The sequence below is a fragment of the Centrocercus urophasianus genome, unplaced genomic scaffold, assembly GCF_019232065.1.
Source record: "Centrocercus urophasianus isolate 14NV4802_14NV808 unplaced genomic scaffold, USGS_Curo_1.0 seq_36, whole genome shotgun sequence".
Taxonomy (NCBI): Eukaryota; Metazoa; Chordata; class Aves; order Galliformes; family Phasianidae; genus Centrocercus; species Centrocercus urophasianus.
The window spans coordinates 2,295,492-2,313,628 of record NW_024884933.1 but is presented as its reverse complement, the minus strand read 5'-3'; the positions used below and the strand labels follow the sequence as shown (position 1 = coordinate 2,313,628).

Genomic DNA, 18,137 nt, shown 5'->3' with positions numbered 1-18,137 from the left:
CATTTATTCTCCGTGCATTTTCCATAGCTGAAAATTGTACCAGGTAAAAGAGAGGCAGTGCTGCCATCCATATGCACACCTGTTTTGAGTACAGCCTTGGTGAGAGCAAAGTGAGGACAGAGCCCATGCTACACAACTCCCCACGGCCAGCTGTGAGGAAGGGGTGTGTGTGCAACACACGTGTTCCTAAGGCTCACATCCCACAAGGGAAACCTGCTCTGTGTGTGCATCAGTGACCACTGCCAGCCTGCTTCCTACAAGGCTTTTGCTTCCTATGTTTCCAGTAAGAGCAGCAAGCCCTGAAATAAAGAGCTCTGAAAGAAAAAAAGATGGGAAAGAACTTGGCATTTAGGTTAAAATTACTCGTCAAACCCATCTTACTTATTTGTTTGATTTATTTAACTTCAAAGAGGTGCACACTAAAGCATTAAGGTTTACTAGTATGGATTCCTCTCTGTACAAGTTCTTTCAACCAGCTGAATACACAAGGCTTTACAGACAGAAGCACTGAAATAAAAGATAAAACAAATCTAAATTCCACATCACTCCAGGAAGAAAAACCTGTAGAAAATAAAAACAAAAGAAAAATAAACAACAGAAAAAACAACAACAACAACAACAACCAAAACCAAACCATAACCCCAATAAACTGCAGCACTCCTCAGGAAAGGGATAGACTGCACGAGGAGGAACACGGGGATGGAAGGCAAGCAGTGTGGTCTCTGCCCATCGCTGGTGGCTCAGGGGATGGAATTCAAAAGATCTCTGAGGAAGCTGTCGGGGTCATTGATTTCTGATAGGAGACCTTTAAACAGAAGAAGACATGACAGTAATTAGCTCCAAGAAGTGTTTTCTCCAGCCAGCACTACAGATTGGTGCTAGGGCATGTGTATACTAAGTTAATAATGACAGCTGCGATGTTATTTTAAGTATGGACTCAAAAAGATAAACCCTTGTGAGTGCATGGGGCTGAGGTGTGCGTGTTAAAACCAAGCAGGGAACAGAGCTTTTGGGGAACAGAGCTGCTGCAGAGACCCAGCTAGCTCCATACATGAAAATGTATGAGAATGAGAGACTGAGGGGCACTGGGAACTCTTAGCTGAAGAGCAGCTCCTCTGCAGGTGAATTTTCAGAGGCTGGAGATAACAAAAACCCACCAGGACTCCCATTGCACTGAAGCACTGCTTCACTGTCTGTTGGGGAAACAGTTTCAGACTACAAGAGGGGAGATTTAAATCGCATAGAAGGAAGAAGTTTTTTGCAGTGAGGGCAGTGAGGCACTGCACAGGCTGCCGAGAGAGGTGGTGCAGACACCCAAGGTCAGGCTGGAGGGACTCTGAGCACTGATGGAGCTGTGGGTGTCCCTGGTCACTGCAGGGAAGTTGGACCAGATGGCATTTAAGCGTCCCTCCCAACTCCAACCATTCTATGGTTCTATGATTCATATACCCCCAAACATCCTTGTGCTGTGATGTCAGTTATTGAACAGAGCAGGGGGAGGACGAGCAGGATCAGGTGAGAGAAATTTTCCTGTCTGGGGATGCTCAAGCGTGTTTGGGAAATAGCTGAGGCCATAGCTGGGTGCCAAGGTCTCCTCCCTCCCTGCAAACAAGCCGTTGCTGTGTCGGGAATGCTGCTGTCTGGAGTCACGAGTTGCATAAGGCAGCCTATAAAAGGGAAAGCAAAGTGCATGCTTACCAGCCACATCCAAAAACTCGGAAAATGTTTCGACTGGCATGAACTCCTCCTGGAAGGTTTTCAGGGCCTTGTCTGCAGCTTCGTGTATTGGCATGTCGTTGTGTCGGATGAACTCAGCAAGAGAGTAGGACCAGCCTCCCTCTGTGTTGCTGGTAGGCACCTTCTGCAAGAGGAGAAAGCAGGACAGCTCAGTGCCCATCGGTCCACAGAACACCTTCAGGACTCTGACACCATGCCCTGCTGTCACTGGATTTGTCCCAAGCCCCGTTACAAAGTCACCCCACTGATGGCTTCCCAGTCTCTCTGTACAGGATGCAATGAGGCGTCTTCTTGCTCTATTTAACCCTCCCTGGAAGCTTTAAGCTACTTGGTGATGCCCCCACCTCGCTCCTTACCCTCTCAATACCCTTAGTTGAAAAATCAGCAAATGCACGAGCAGAACCTTCGTGATTCTCTTACCTTGAACATGTTGTAAATGAGATCTACGAGGGCCCAGAAGAGAAGGCCAGAGCGGTACGTTGCGTATTCCTTCACCGCCTTATCTGCCAATCTAGGGAGATAATGAAATCCATCTCGGAGTTAATCACTTTATTATGCTTTGGTAACCCATGTGATGAATAGTGTGAAAGCTGAAACGGCCCCAAAGCTGTCAATAATGTGTGGGAAACGGCTCTTGGGGAGCTCTGCTATGTGCTCTTGGACACAAAACAAACCTTGGGCATCCTGCACTCGTTCCTGTGGCTGGGAAATTGCTTTATGAGTTGTAGCTGCTGTTACCAAAGCAGGTGAACCAATAAAAAACGTGTTTCATGGGGAGAAATCAAGCAGAGAGGGAAGTGGACTGCTAAGGTTGAGTAGGAAGTCAACAGCAAAGCTGGGAAAATAATGCACAGCTCTCACATGTGTGTCCACTAGCTGCAGTTTAGTGGATTCCCAAAGAAATAATGAAACATGGGTCTCGGGCAACAGCAGAATCTGATCCCAGCCCCAAAAAGGAGCCTCGGTGCAATGGAACAACTTCTGCTTAACGCTTCTTGATTCCTGTATGGCCGTGGGAAGGTTTGTGCCTTGGGACGTCCACCAGCCTGCTACAGAAATGCTACAAAAGCAGCAGAGCTGCCGTGGTGGCACCAACTCCCAAAGCTTGTGGGATGAATCACCAACAGGTTGTGGCACGGCAGAGCCTCCTGCCAGCAGCTCTCATGCCTTTGGAATTCTCTTGCACGCTTTCCTCAGGTACAGCTGCCTCTGTCACCAGCCACTTCCAATCACCACTCAAAAGCTTTGAAAATGGCCTTTTTTGGGTATTCAGAAACAGCCCAGCTGCCACTGACAGCAGGGAGCAGGACAGAGAGTATGACAGAATGCTTTGAGTTGGAAGGGACCCTTAAAGGTCATCTAATTCAACTCCCCTGCAATGAATAGGGACAGCTCGATCATCTGACCATCAGCTGCAACATGCTGCTGGGTGACAGCTAGGCTTAATTATTTAAAGGCAAACCAATTAGTAAAGGTGACTAAGTTTACATGGGAAGAGCAGCAATGTAAAGCGAGGCTAATTCTAGGCTCCCAAATACTGCAAGCCAGAGCTTCTTTTTATGTGCCTGGTTTTGATCTAACTGCTGTCTGCTCCTTTAATTGAAAACTAAAAGGCCCTTGTGGGGTCAGTCTGGGTAGGTTCCTTCTGGAGCAGCTGCTCCATGTAATACTGCTACCTGGTCACTCACACGAGCCATAGAATCATGAAGGTTGGGAAAGACCACTAAGATCTTCAACTCCAACCATCAGCCCATCACCACCGTGCCCATCAAACATCCTCATGTGGGGAGGAGAAGATGGGGTACAATCTGTCAGAATTCATGAGCCCCACATTTTTGGCTAGGCTCTCCCCAAATCTGTCTCACACTGTCTCAGCACAGAAAGGGTGCTGAGGTTACAACACCTGGACATGGGCACCATTTACCACCTTCACTTAGCACAGTGTTTCTGCATCCTCAATAATGAGATTTCCAGGTCCTTTTTGGGAGCTGGAGGTGATGCTCAGCTGCTTTCAGATGCACTGATAGTTGCTATAGCAACTCTCCTGCATCTCTGCCAGCAAGAGTGGAAGTGGGTCCTTGTTTCTATTCAGCATTCCAAAGTGCTGTGAACAGCAGCATTTCCACTAACACTCTGCACTGCTTCTAACAGGGAATGCTAATTTTAATCTCTTGCATACAGACATATCACCCTGTTGTTACAGACACAAGCTTCCTCTCCACCTCACTGCCGAGGTACTGGCACTTATCTGTGCAGTTTCACTGTCCATCACCCTCCTCCTGATTTCCCACAAGAATAAATAAGCTGAGACCTTGGAAATCAGAGCTAGTGTTATCAGAGGAAGGCTTTGTGCTCTCTTAGTCCGCAGGGATTAAAGAAAGCCCTTGAATAAACCTTGACATAATTCCCAAGAGCCATTTCTGAGCGTTCTCCCCTGCAATCCCAGAGACTGTGGGGCTGGTGGAGGATCCTTGTACTTCAATCTGCTTTTATTGCCTACGTGCCTGCAGATATGTTTGGAAAGAAACAACACCATGCACAGGGTTTTCAAGAACACCAGCAAACCCACACAGGGGTTCTGCTTCACCCTTCTCTTCTGCAGACCACATGAAAGCATGAGCAAGCAACCCTCTAAGATAGCATCTCCTGTAACTGCTGCACCCCCTTCCCAGCACTCAGGCAGAGGAATGGGAGCCAAGCACAGAGCAGGCTGAGCTGGAATGGCAGAAAGTAACACAGCAATCAATACAATAGCCCCTTTAATGGCAAGGAAGCTCTTTTGATGCCTCTAATAGCATTGATGCACGCTGTGTTGTATGTAACTACAATGTAATGACTTTATCAAACACGTAATTAATGTCATCAGAGCAAGAATGCCCTGTAAGACGACTTAGAATAATAATGAGTGCATTCCTAATTATGACAGCTATTTAAAATCATCTTTTCAGAAACTGGAATTCCCCTTCCTGCTCTGGAAATATTTCCTTTTGTCAGGCAGCAGAGCCACTTATTCTCGTACTTCTCAAGTGCCTGACAGCTGCTATTGATTCTTTTCTTTTTTGAAAGCAATGGCATTTGATTTCTATTTCTATTTTTCTATTTAAGGAAGCTGTTGCACTGATCACAAAGAGAACAGAAGGAGCCTTCTCACAAAGGGAAGCGCAGAAAGTTTTACTAGGAAAATTTTCTTCTCTAAAAGAGCAGTGATGCATTGATGCAGGCTGCCCAGGGAGGTGGTGCAGTCACTGTCCCTGGAGGTGCTCAAGGAACACAGAGATGTGGCACTGGGGAACACAGCTTACTGGGCATGGTGGGGGTGGGCTGGGGTTGGACTGGGCAATCTTAGTGGTCTTTTCATAGAATCATAGGATGGCCTGGGTTGAAAAGGACCACTGTGATCATCAGTTCCAACCCCCTGCTGTGTGCAGGTCACCAACCAGCAGCCCAGGCTGCCCAGAGCCACATCCAGACTGGCCTTGAATGCCTGCAGGGATGGGGCATCCACAGCCTCCTTGGGCAACCTGTTCCAGTGCCTCACCACCCTCTGGGGGAAAAACTTCCTCCTAACATCCAACCTAAACCTCCCCTGTCTCAGTTTAAAACCATTCCCCCTTGTCCTATCACCATCCACCCTTGTAAACAATCGTTCCCCCTCCTGTTTATATGCTCCCTTCAAATACTGGAAGGCCACAATGAGGTCACCCTGGAGCCTTCTCTTCTCCAAGCTAAACAAGCCCAGTTCCCTCCAATCTTAATGACTCTGCTGCTGTAGTTCTATGAGTTCATCTATGAATGCATCACAGTAGTGAGGGATGAGATAATCTGGGGGGCTTTTCCAACCTTAACAACTCTACCATCATCTGACGGATCCACTCCCCAAATCACCCAAACTCAGCGCTCCTGCTCACACCTCTGCAATACTGAACACAGAGCTACACAGAAAAGGTTGACAACTGCTATTCTAAAATACTCGTGTGCATTTCCTCAGCTCCCCACAAGCTGCCCCGTGCGGCTCTGACTGCCGTGGCAGTGACAGGAAGGAAGAGCAGCTGGTGGCTGACCTGCTGGCTCCCCCTGGTGACACCACCCTGGCGTGGGAGGTCACCAGGAGCCTCTTGAGGATCTCCACTCGCATGGCTTTCCATTTCTCAGGGGGTGAGATGTGCAGTGCCAGCACAGTGTAGTAATGGGGCCCATCCACCTCGTAGGCACTCTCCAGCCACTTCTCTCTGGGGTGCTCCATGAAGCTCTGGAGGTTCTTCTCCTCTCTCGACGTTGCTCGAGTTCTGAAACACAAGAAAAAGCTTTAGCAATTGTTCTGGCTCTTGCATGCTGTTTGCTGCTTCCCAGATTCATCCAGTGCTTGAGTCTGTATTTGCTCATAGTGAAGCATGCAAGCCCAGCAAACTCATTTCCCTGGAGCAGCATAAGTATGAGAGGTCTGCAAGGCAGCTGGCACTGCTCCAGGAGGACAATAATACTGTAAAGCTATTTTTCCTTTTGTTAGGGGAAAAAGTCAGGCCAGGCATCCCATGTGTTGGGTTGAACCTCTGCCCAACTGACACTAAGCACAACTGCTCCTGCTGCTCCTAAGCCAGACCTCAGGATCGATCTGTGCAATTCATCTGCTGCAAAAGCAATCAAGGAGGAGACACGGGCCAATTCGAAACCAAAAAGATGGTGTGCTTACTGTAAGCTTCCATATTTATACTCATGGATGTATATTTGTCTCCTTTCCCTGCTTCGATCTCCTCAGAAGAGCTGTGTAAACACCTATGAAGATGTGCAGCCCTTTATCACAGCCCATTGCTCTGCTGCATGAAGTCTCTTAAATTTAGCTGTGTCCTCCCCATCAGGAGGTACCAAGCAGTATCCCTAGCAGATAAAGCTATGTCTGGGTGTTCTGTGTAAACCACATTTGCTACATTATGCAGCTGGTAGCCAACAAGTAGCTCTATTTTCTACATTTAGTACCAAACACATCTTTAGGGGAAAAAAATTTGTGTCTGGAAAGGACATAATGCATTTTTATGCAACAGCCACACAGCGGGTGCTGGGCTCACTGGTGCCACTAAGAAGACTTACAAGATGAAAAGAATAGTTTCATTTATTTGTCTCTCGAGAGACTGAGAACAACAATAGGACAAGGATCTGGAGATAGATATTAAAAACAAGAGGCAAATTGCATTAGAGCCAAAATGCTGATTAGTTCCAGGCGGCAGAGATTTCACTGCACTCCATTTGGAACGACCTCGGTTGAAGAGGCATGTGTTTTAACATTTACAGCCTCTTATCATTAATATTACCTTTCAATATCTAACTGCAGAAATAAAAGGCATTACCTTTTGGCACTGTATTATCACTTTTTGCTGTATTATCAGAACCAGCTCATGTATTCAAAAGTACTTTGGTATCTAATCATTCGGAGGCTTAGACACAGTGTCAAGCCAAAGTCTCACACCTTTGCTTTGTATAAAGAAGATATTGCTGAAACACTTCAACAGAAGTGTTCATACATTGCTGTCTATTGCTAACAGTAAATTTGATCTTCAGATTGTCTTGACGTTTTGACAAACCTGGTAAAAGCAGAACCAAAACCAACAAGACGCATCAGACAAAAATGACACCTAGGTTGCTTTCAGCTTTTCAGACCTCCTCACGGGGTCTCCCCACTGTTTGCTCCAGAAAATGAAGCTGGCAGCGTTTCTTTAATCTAATAACCCTTTTGCTCACCCCAGAGGTAATAATTACACCTAGAATGGGGGTGTAATTATTGGAACCTAATTCCCAATTGCCCTTCCTCATGCAGTTCCCTGCTACTAAGAGGAAGATACTGACGTGTTGAGGACGTAGAGCACCGTGTGGATGATGTAGGGAATGAGGTGTATGTTGCTCTCCCTTCCTCCTCCTCCAGTATCCACGCTGAACGATTGCTCCATAGCAAAACGCAGGAACAGCAGTTTAATGTCATGGACATTGAGCTGGTAGGTGGGCTCCCGCTGCCCCGTGCATTCTTGGAGGTATGTGTTGTGTCTGAAAAACAGCAGTCAAGTGGCATTTTTATGAAAAGTCTGTGAAGGCTTTTTAATAAAGTTTCTTCTTCCACACTGTGAAGAAGTTAGAACTCAGAATCTTAGCAATTATGTCATAGCAAAGCTCCATAGAACACACGGAATACGAAGATGCATTTGATTAATCTCCCCCACACTTGATTAATCTCCCCAAAGAGAGGCTCTGAGCTTACTCAAGCCAACCCAACTCCACGTGCACACACACACAATTTCCTATCAATGCTATTTTCCTATGTCCAGGGCTTGAGATACAGCTCCTTGGCTGAAAAGCATTAGAGATGTTACAACTCCTAACTTCTAACATGACTGTATAAAAGCCCCTGACAAAGTGAACCAGAATATGGACTATGGGATGATCAATCTACAAGCATTCTAGATAAGTGGTCAGGACACTGCAACTCATTCAAATCTACAAAAGGATTCTGCTGGTCTCACCTAACTCAAGTGCAAAACACCATGAGAAGTCAAACTACTCACCGTGCTAAGCAAGTAGCAAAAGCAGACTCTGGCACATGAGGTCCCCAGACTGGCAGGAGCCCATTACACTTGGTGTTGGCATTTTGTAGGGCTGCACTCTCCCACTCTTCACGGCCACGAGCAAGTCTGTATTGAGAGGGAAAGCCACACACCCAGGCAAGTTAGAAGCATGCAAGATTTTTTCAAAGGAAATATGAACAACTTGGCAATTCCACAGTTTAAAATGCAAACTTCAAGCCCGATGTGCATTTAGCACATTAAAGCAGACTGCAAAAGAGAAGAGCGTGGCTATCTGCAGGCTGCAAAGGGACAAATTCCTAAGCAAACCCATTATAAGGCCATGCACGTGAGCACCACGATTCTGCTCATCATCAGAACGTACCGTACAGCTGCAAGGTGACAGTCGTAATGGACAATGTTGAAATGAGAGACTGTGCTGTACCCCTGCTGCTTTCGGGGCTTGTTCTCAAACTCCTCTAGTGCAACACGCTTGGTGAAAGTATAGATACCTAGGACCTTTGTAGGCTGCAAGGACAACAGTCATGTTAGAGATCATCCACGTTTGGAACAGTTCACACTTTGTGTCGTTTTGACACCAAGTTTCACCTATCCCAGACACACTGAGTACATTTTTTTCCAGCTTTCACTGGAAACATGCTTCCACATCCCAACCACCTTTGAACCCCAAGAACCAAACCTGGCGCTTCCTGACCTCCCACAGCCAATGCACCCAGCCCTGTGAAGCTGGATGCTGAGTCCCCTCAGGTGGTGAGAGTGCTTTGCAAACGTGTTGCACTTTACCTGAAACTTGTATCCTTCCCGGCAGATGCAGCAAGTCAGGCCTGGTTCTTCTATGAGCTCCTCCATCTGCTTAAGCAGTGCAGTCTTGGTCACCACCTGACCCTTCTCATTTGTCTGGAAAAGAAAACCAGCAGCACCGTCTCCACCACTGTGACAGGAATGCCCAACCCTTTTCCCAGCCTGCTATTAGCAACCATATTTACTCTCCAAGCAAACCGTGGGCTCCAGCTCTGCAATATTTGTCAATAAATCATTTTACACAATTCCTCATGTGGCAGTTTTAACAGGACAAAAACCAAAGACCATTAGATCACCAGTTGTCATCAGTGCAAACAGACATTACCGTCATCCCCAGCGTGCCCAGGGCCTTCTGTCTCATTGCCATGGCCATACGCTTCTTCTCTGCCCGTGTCTCCTTCCGGGCAGCGTCGATCTTCTTATTTACCTCCGGATGTTCCCTCAGTGCCTCCAGAAGATTCTCTGCTAATGTCCCAATCCCTTCATCACTCGACACCTGCTCGAGCTTGTGCAGGTTGGTAATGGAGTCTGTGCCTATCAGCACCTAGCAGAGATTGAAACACAGCACCTTCTTCAGAAAAAGGGTGCACACGATGGTGATTCCTCTTTCTGATCCACCCATCACAGCTAGGCAGAAGCACTGACCTAAAAGAAATCTTTTGCCAATGGCAGTGACTTAATTTATTCCTACATTACGGACCCTGGGCCTTAAAGCCATGAACAAGCTGCCTCTACACTGGCCATTACTGTGATACTGTCCCTCTCCAAGCCTAACAAAAAGCGTAGAGTCAAATATTATAGAAAAACCTGCTCAGCTATGACCACAAAAAGCAGCGTACCGAGCCTGTCACGCTCAGCTTTGAACGTGGTCTCCTCACCTGTGTAGCAGGGTGCTGCGTGGCAAGTCCTCGGAGCAGGCGCAGGATAAAAGGAAGTGCAGGTCGAGATAAGAATTTCTTCCATATGTCTGCATCCAAACTGCACAGAAAAGAAAAAGGCAGCAGCTGAAGGGCAGTCACCCATTCCAAAAAGGCCGCTGGCAGTCAGCCAGCTGCACAGCTTGCAGAGCACAGGCACAAGCACCCCTCCCCCTCTGTCCCTTCTCCATTAATTAATGAACTGACATTCACACTCTCACTTCCATGTTGTGCACGTTAATAGCCAGACTGTCAACTCTTAGCCTTGGGATTTATGTTTGTGAGCTGCGCAGCAACAGCAAAACCTCTGTTCCAGTGTCATAGGTATGGAACAGGCAGAAAAAAACTGGCATGATACTCAGCTGTGATGGGTAGCAAATGGGATGACTGCAGGCTTTTTAGCCTCTCTCTACAGTAACATTTTCTCACTGGATCCTCTGCTTTTCAGCTGTACCAAGTCTAAATGCTTCAGAAGGTGGACTTGTTAATAGCTGTCCTGGAAGATCTCTGCATTTGGCAATGCAGAAATGAGACAAGGCTGTCTCATATTATCAGATTAAGTAGTGACTCTTACTTCTTTGCACTGGGAATGTGTTTTTTCATGTAGTCAAGGGCGTTCTGTGTAATCCCCTTCTGGAGGATGAGGTCTTTCAGCTGATGGCCGTTGCTGTTGTTCTTTATTCCTGCTGCTATTTTACAGAAGCAATCTAGGAAAACTTTATCATCTCCACTATGCTCCTCATCATACCTGAAAGAGGAGAACAAAGGGTGACTTGGAGCTTCTCCAAGAATCTCTGCCTGTAATTCTCACTACATTATCGTTGAAGGCATGTACATACCCCAGCTCAAAGACTCAGAAAACCAATTCAGACCCCTGTCATCTCAGAATATACTTTAAAGCACCGTTATCCAAGCTACATGCTCACATAGTTGTTTAAATGGCTAAGAAATGAAATAGGAAATCAAGCCTATGTACCAGGAATCTCTGAGGCTTTGTATTACACCGAAGTAAGCATCAGTAAGGTATAGATCTATCAGTACCTCTGATTTCACATGTTTTTAGTTGAAATATGACAACATACTTATCAAAGTTACAGTAGGGCTTAAACCGATCCACCAGGATCTGCATTTTCTCCATTTCCCCAAAGGACAGGTAAGGGATGATACGTAACAGGCCCTGCAGGACACTGAGGTTGGAACGGACAAAGGTGCTGTTAATCTGGTCGAGCAACATCACCAGCTGATCTTTGTCACCAGTTAGGAGGAGGTTACCCTGCAAATGAAAAAAAAAAGCATGATTTACGTTCAGGAATAAATCCACAGCCTTCAAGGAAACCCCTTCTTGAAGGATTAGAGTTCTAGACCCTGATGAAGGAAAAATTCCATCCTAGTTTCTGAACAGTTTATGGAATGGTTGCAAAACTCTCCTAGCTGACACCTAACTTTTTCTACCTATCACTATTTTCTAGTCTAATAATCCCAGCCCAGTCTAATAATCCCAATAATAAAACAATAGCTTCAAACGATGAGCAAGAAACTCTTCTCACTCTCAGTGTACTTGAGATACAGCTCTTATCCTCAATTAGCTGTAAAACCAAGCATGTTTTCAGTAGGTACAAAAACATTTGACAAAACAAGGCAGAGTCGCGTCTTTTCTTGCCTCTCATTGCTCTGTGGCCCAAAGCACCAGGGAAGGGATCCAAGCAGTGCTTACTAACCTGCACCTGGACCGTGTAAGAATCATCCCAAATAACTCTGCAGTGCTTTTGGTTCCTCCTGCCCTACCTTTGAGGCCTGCTAAGACATGCCAGCAAGCATAACAAGGGTTAGGCTCCTGTTTAGCACACCTCTACAGCTCCTGAAGCTCAGCATCCCTGTAATAAGATCCTTGAATCCCAGTCAACATTTCCATTTGTGCAGTAAGCCCCAGGTACTCACCTTGTCCTCACTTAGAGGTTCTGCATTGGATTCATCCAGTATTATCTCCATTATACTGAGCACTTGCTCTGCCACAGCTGCACCTCCGCTGTCCTTACTTTCTTGCTCAGCCACCAAAGCCTGGGGAAGACAGCAGCAGTGATTGAAACAGCAGTCCAGCGGCACTTAAGATCTCTTGCAGTTGTCAAAAACAAGCATGACAGTCAAGAGGCAGTGTAAATTCACTGGAGTCCATTGAAAGCATCTCATGGAAGTCCAGGATGTCCTTACCAAGTTGAGAGTTCCCAGCATGACATTCAAAGTGTTCATCTCTGGCTTGACCAACTGCTGACGATTTATTTTCACCTTCACGCAGTAGCTGAACAGTTTTAGCAGCACCTACAAAACACAGAATGTGTTCCCTAGGGTACCTTCAAAGTAAGCACTGGGATTTTGCTGAAGCTAAAAACACCGGACAGTAGAGAATGATTATAGAAACAGAATGACTGGGTTGGAAGGGGCCTTAAAGCCCCAGTTCCAAGGCCTGCTGTGGCTGGTTGTCCCACACCAGCTCAGGCTGTCCAGGGCCCCATCCATGACCTTGGGCACCCACACTTCTCTGGCCAGTAGTGCCAAGGCCTTACCTCAAAGCCAGTGTAAAGAATTGTTACCAAAGGGGAATGAAAGAGGAAAAGAAGGAATTACTTTGTGTTTTTTTTTTGTAAATTCATAAATTGTAACTTCTGTTCCAACACTTCATATGCAACACAAGGCAGCCAGCCAGAAGTGGAAACTCCACTGATACTCGTTATCTTCTGACTCCAAAGAACAGAAATTGAGACTCACGGTGAGGAGGTGCCGGCCTTGCTTGAAGTCCTTAATTCCAGTCAGCCTGTTGAGCATGCACTCCAAGCCTCCACACTGTGCCATGACACCTGCCATCTTGTAGACTTCTTCCTCATCCTCCTCTTCATCTACAGGACCAGAGGCGGATCATGAAGGCAAAACCAGAGCACAGTAGTGCACATTTACCAACAGTTCAAGTCACACTGACTGTGTCAAATCTGAAAGGGCTTAGGAGCAGACAGATGAAGGGCCAGGCAGAGCAGCCACATGCCATTGCCAGTGTTTGTGTTTAAAGCACAGACTTGAAGTGCTGCTCAAATCCTCCTCCACGCTAGGTGAAGCAGGTAAATGCAGCACAAGGAACATCAATCAACTGTAAGCTGTGGGGATAATAGTGTCACTGCTCTGCAGCGAACTTCAGATTTCAAATCTAATCCCAGCTTTCAGGAGACAAGTGCATTACCAGTGGTGGAGTCGAGAGACTCGATGAATTCCTCAGTTGCATCTCCTAGTAACCCTCGCATGCGGTAGATGATCCTCATTGGCTCCCCCTGCAAGGAAGGAGAGCATTATAGGAACTGTGCTCCTGGGGAAACGCATACACACATCCTTGACTTGACAGCTGATGGTAACATGGAGAAATCTTTCACTCCCTCATTCTCCCCTTACTGAGATGAATTAGGAAAACAGTAAAGCCTGCAAAAACCTCAATTAATTATCTGTCTGTCTGTCAAGTCAGATGGATAGCCTGTAATAAACAGCCTCCTTGTCATGTTTCCTCCAATGGTTTCCTTGAGCACCAGTGACAGATGCAGGCAAGGAAAACGTGTTCATCTCTAGAAAAACATCTGCTTTTCACAGCAACTTCTCTGAGGGTATTCACAGCATACCTGGGAAATACAGGGACCAGGGAATGAAGCAAGAAAAGCACACTGGATGAATGCTTTCAAGCAGATAAAATCCGCAGTGATGGAAAATGGAAGAGGAGCAGTAGAAGTCAATTTAATGTGCTTTTAGTAAGGTGGGATGTTATTACAGCAGTACAACCAAACCCACCAAAGGGCTGTGCTTCTGCCCTGGGAAAAGGTGAGTTTTCCAGCTGGAAATATCGACTGTATATTGCTAAACTTTCCATTTTAATCCATAAGTCTGAATAAAAAGCAGAAAAGAAAAATCCCAGATTTGGGAGCAGGAGACCTTGCTAGAGAAAACCTGTCAGAGAGCACGCTAAGCCTAATGTGGAATAAGCAGTGCTTAATGTCACAGCAAATACATAAGCACAGGAAAAGCCCCGGGGGGAAGATCTGCTCAAAGGCCAAGCAAGAGACCAGCAATTAACACCACAGGGGCCCTGGTAAAATGGCAGATGAACAAAAAAGAGCCAGTGAGAGACAAGAGAAACAAAAAGGGGCCTGAGGTTGCTTTCTTGTGAGCCTGTCTATTTCCTAGGGAACACGAGCTGCCACTCCAGAAGTGCTTTGCAGAGGTGCTCACAAAGGAAGACAGATGAAAGCTGCTTGGTGACAGCAATGCTGAGCACACTCTGCCTCTCCCTGCCACACTGCATCTCAGAAGAGCAGAGCTTTGGGTGCTGCTCAGAAAGGGCACGTGGGCTGGGGCAGTGTGTGCCATGGGGGTTCTCATTTCCCTTTGGGACTGCACTCAAGTTCAAGCAGGTTCTCAGTAGTTGAGACTGGTATCTCATTCCTGTGTTCAAGCTGAACAGGAATGCAAAGCAACATGGAGCAACGTTGGATGCTCTCTGTATAAATAATTTGGGCTCCTCTCTGAAGTGCAGACTGATGGGGCAGACAGGTGCCTCAGACTGCAAGCATGCAGTAAGCTGCCATGTGCACATGGAGGGTGAAATGTGCTTTGAAAGGAAGGGACACAAAGCTCAGTCTTTTCCCTGTTGGAAGCTCAGAAAGTTAGTCACTCAAGAAGGCAGATCAGGCATCTGATATACTACACAGGTAAGTCCAGCAGACTCAGCTGGGTCAGCATTATGTGCCTTTAAATCACTTACATTGCAGAATTGACTAACAGTCTATCCAAATAGAGCAAAACAGGCGTGAGCAATTACATGAAGAAATTCTTTGTAGGAAATAAATACCAACTTGTGATTTATCTGTTCTTGATATCAAGGATAAGTGCTTTGTGCCCTTAATGTACATATATATAAGATAACACATACCTCGTTAGTAGGACACCACACCTTCTTGTAGACCTCAGCCACAGGTAGATCCAAACTGATGATCTTATTGTTCACCAAAAGCTGAAAGAGGAAAAATAAGAGATCTAGAACAAGCCCACAACGCATCAGCTGCCTAGAAATATCCCCATGCATTTGTGCAAGAAATCCACACTCGTGCATTCTCACCTCCATTCCGCTGTCATCCTCCAGCAGAGCTACCAGGTCACAGTCCTGACAGATTTTGTTCTTGATGTCCCTCATGAGTGGCCCAATGCCAGGCTCATTACTGCTATAGGGATTTCCTGGCATTCTGCCCTGCAAGAAGTCTTCCTGCTGAGGATCTTTCTCCAGCGTTACAAAGAACTCGGTTACTTCATTCTCTTCCTAAAGAACAACAGGGCAGAGGCAGAGTAAAGGAGTTTCCTCCTAGCCACATTCCTATTCCCGCCTTCTTATGGCAGCAATTAGCAGGATGTCCCTTAAACATAAAGTGCTTCCATCACTGGTGTATCCTGCTTTACACTGTCACACATACATCACTTAGTTAACAAATTCCTGAAGAAGAAATACTGCTTTTTGTTGCATGCCAAAGCAGGAAACCTCAATATTAAATTCCCCAAATAGGGCAGTTTTACATTGGCTCACAGTAAATCATTATTGTGGACTATTGCTTTCTGACAATACGCTAGCACTTCTGATTTCATACACCGTGCTGCAGCCATCTGTATACTCACAGGATAGATAATACTGCATAACCTCTCAAAGATGAAAACTGGAGTCCTGTAGTCATCCAGGCTGTAACGTTTTGCAGTCTCTATACATACTGCCATAAATGCTTTGGTTTCAGATTCTGTGCCTGCCAAGAAACACAAGTATTACAAAAGGCACAAGAATCAGTATAAAACTGGGGTCCAAGCCACAAAAAAAAACCAAAACAACTTGCTATAAAGTTCTCCTAGGGAGAAGTTCTTCACGTGGCTCTATCTGCTTTTCATCTTGCTTGACCCACAGCCTGTATTTACAGAACCAAGGTGGCTTTACCTGTTGTCATATCTTCCAGCATCTCCAGCAGCATGTCCTGGGTTTCATCGATCAGCTTTGTTCTCTGCACCACTAACTTCCTCAAACACAGGTACCCATTCAGCACAGTACCCACCAGGCGGCTTTTGAAGTGTCGTTTGATGGACTCCACCTCCACAAAGGAAGAGAGAAGGCCTACAAAGCAGTGAGATATTCAGGAAGAGGGAAAGAGAATTTGGTTTGCTGGCTCTGAATTTCACGTGGCCAGCAAACTGGGCAAAATAATATAAAACAGCATGATGAACTGGCTTGTTCCAACTCCTCTTGTCAGTTTGTGGTTTAAAACTCAAAGCCTATGAACTGAGTGGTTGGAAGCAAAAATCCTGGCCTGCAAAAGCTGTCTATAAATTATACCATATGGGAACATGATGAGGGAAATGAGGAAAAGGTACAGGGAGTTTTTTTTCTTGTGAGATACTTTAAAAGCAAATGACTGCTCCCCTTCCAATGTTTAAGTTGCCTCTGATGATGCGAGTCATCAGTTACATCACCACACTCCTTGTTCCTACAGCAAAGAAAAGAATCAGTGGACATTTGGATTCTTTCCCATTACATTTATCAACATGTCTTTTCTGGCTAGAAGCCACGCCTTATGGGTTAGTCCATTCATTTCTGAAGAATGTGCAGGATGATAGAAAAAAGAGCAACCTCTTTTACAAGTAGTTAATATAAAACACTCCCATTTCCAAGAAAATGGGAGTGGAAAAAAGCATACATCAGAAGATTAAAAAATGAAAAGCTGTGATACATTAAGTGAGAAACAAACAGTAGTGGCCCCAGGAATCACAGTGGTCAATAAATACAATCAAGAAATGGAGGAGAAAAGTGATATGACAAAGTTTATTCATGATACATTACCACAGTTCAGGTAACTGCATACTGAAACTGACCACAGAAGATATAGAAAAGTCTACTTTGGGACTGAATGCTGAACTGATGGCAAAAATCCAGTGCTGACAATTACAAAACACTGAATCACTTCTCAGAAATTTCATTATATGCTGTGACAGAAGAACGATCATCCTGCCACTAATCCTACTGCACGAATTGCATTGATACCTGTGAGACTCTTCAAGGCATATCCTTGCTGCAAATCAGTGCTGAGCGTTGCTTCCTCCAAGGCAAGTAAGCGAGCTATTTCCTGAAAATAATTAACAAGTCCATTAGGACAACAAACTGCAATGTCAATATTGATGAGCTGGTGAGCATCTCACAGACTGAAACCTAACACACACCTGACTTGTGGGGTGCAGAGGAATACAGCAAAAAGAGTCGACCACAGACAAACTACAACTGCAGTGCAGCAGTGAGAAGGAAGAGGAGAGAGAAAAACTGATCCAAATATCCTCCTTTATCTTCTTCCTGGACCCACCTCATGACTATGGGCACTGCTTTGCTCTAAGGGCCCTCCATGATGGACTCATGGCCTCCACTCCCACTGAATTTGTCACTTCCTTTGGAGTGCAGCTGGGAGCAGGACACAACATCTAAGTGCTGAGACCTACCTCTCTGACAAATGCAATTTCAATGTGTTTCCTCTCCAGCAGTCTGTAAATTCATTTTCAAGGAACCTAATTTTCCCTTGCCATGAAGAGCTTTCAGAGTCCAGCCTGGCAGCTAAGACAGCTTTCAGCTTGGACCTGATGCCAAGTCAGGGGAGCAATATTTATACCCCTTAGCACAGCCGTTCACCTAGCAGTTAATTATGTACTGGCTAGTTTACACAGAGGCCTTCTACTGCTGGGGCTAAAACCACTGCAGCTGCTTCTGTTCAGAGATGACAGGGCAACAGTGTGAAATTCATAAACCTGGCAGTGATCAGCAACTGAACAAAGAGCTGAAGATACGAAAACACAAAAGCCAGATAGACTGACGGGCCTGGGACAAGCTTTCTGCTACTCTTTAGTTCCTCCAAACATGTCCATACCTTGGTGATGAGGCTGCCAATATAAGGCAGAACACCTCTGGCTGCCAGATAGACTTTCCAGTGGGCAGGTTTGATGAGTTTCTGGTACAGTGCCAGGTACTCAGCAGCACATTCACCAGCAATGCTCAGCTCATCCAGGTAGCTGGTAAAGA

The 18,137-nt window shown here is 45.8% G+C and overlaps 1 protein-coding gene across 1 annotated transcript in view; it reads right to left on the bottom strand.

Moving 5' to 3' along the window:
- Positions 1–377: 377 nt before the first annotated feature.
- UBR4 (ubiquitin protein ligase E3 component n-recognin 4) overlaps positions 378–18,137 on the bottom strand; it is a 68,581-nt gene continuing 50,821 nt past the window's right edge. The window contains exons 86-107 of the mRNA XM_042831819.1: positions 17,986–18,127; positions 17,118–17,199; positions 16,020–16,193; positions 15,713–15,834; positions 15,165–15,362; positions 14,979–15,059; positions 13,248–13,335; positions 12,785–12,912; positions 12,230–12,337; positions 11,960–12,079; positions 11,104–11,294; positions 10,596–10,769; positions 9,983–10,082; positions 9,430–9,648; positions 9,087–9,200; positions 8,668–8,810; positions 8,286–8,411; positions 7,576–7,770; positions 5,799–6,023; positions 2,158–2,248; positions 1,699–1,861; positions 378–805 (exon numbers count right to left, since the gene is read on the bottom strand). Coding sequence (XP_042687753.1) covers positions 741–805; positions 1,699–1,861; positions 2,158–2,248; positions 5,799–6,023; positions 7,576–7,770; positions 8,286–8,411; positions 8,668–8,810; positions 9,087–9,200; positions 9,430–9,648; positions 9,983–10,082; positions 10,596–10,769; positions 11,104–11,294; positions 11,960–12,079; positions 12,230–12,337; positions 12,785–12,912; positions 13,248–13,335; positions 14,979–15,059; positions 15,165–15,362; positions 15,713–15,834; positions 16,020–16,193; positions 17,118–17,199; positions 17,986–18,127 — 3,049 coding nt within the window. The 3' untranslated portion in view covers positions 378–740. The remainder of the gene's footprint in view (positions 806–1,698; positions 1,862–2,157; positions 2,249–5,798; positions 6,024–7,575; positions 7,771–8,285; positions 8,412–8,667; positions 8,811–9,086; positions 9,201–9,429; positions 9,649–9,982; positions 10,083–10,595; positions 10,770–11,103; positions 11,295–11,959; positions 12,080–12,229; positions 12,338–12,784; positions 12,913–13,247; positions 13,336–14,978; positions 15,060–15,164; positions 15,363–15,712; positions 15,835–16,019; positions 16,194–17,117; positions 17,200–17,985; positions 18,128–18,137) is intronic.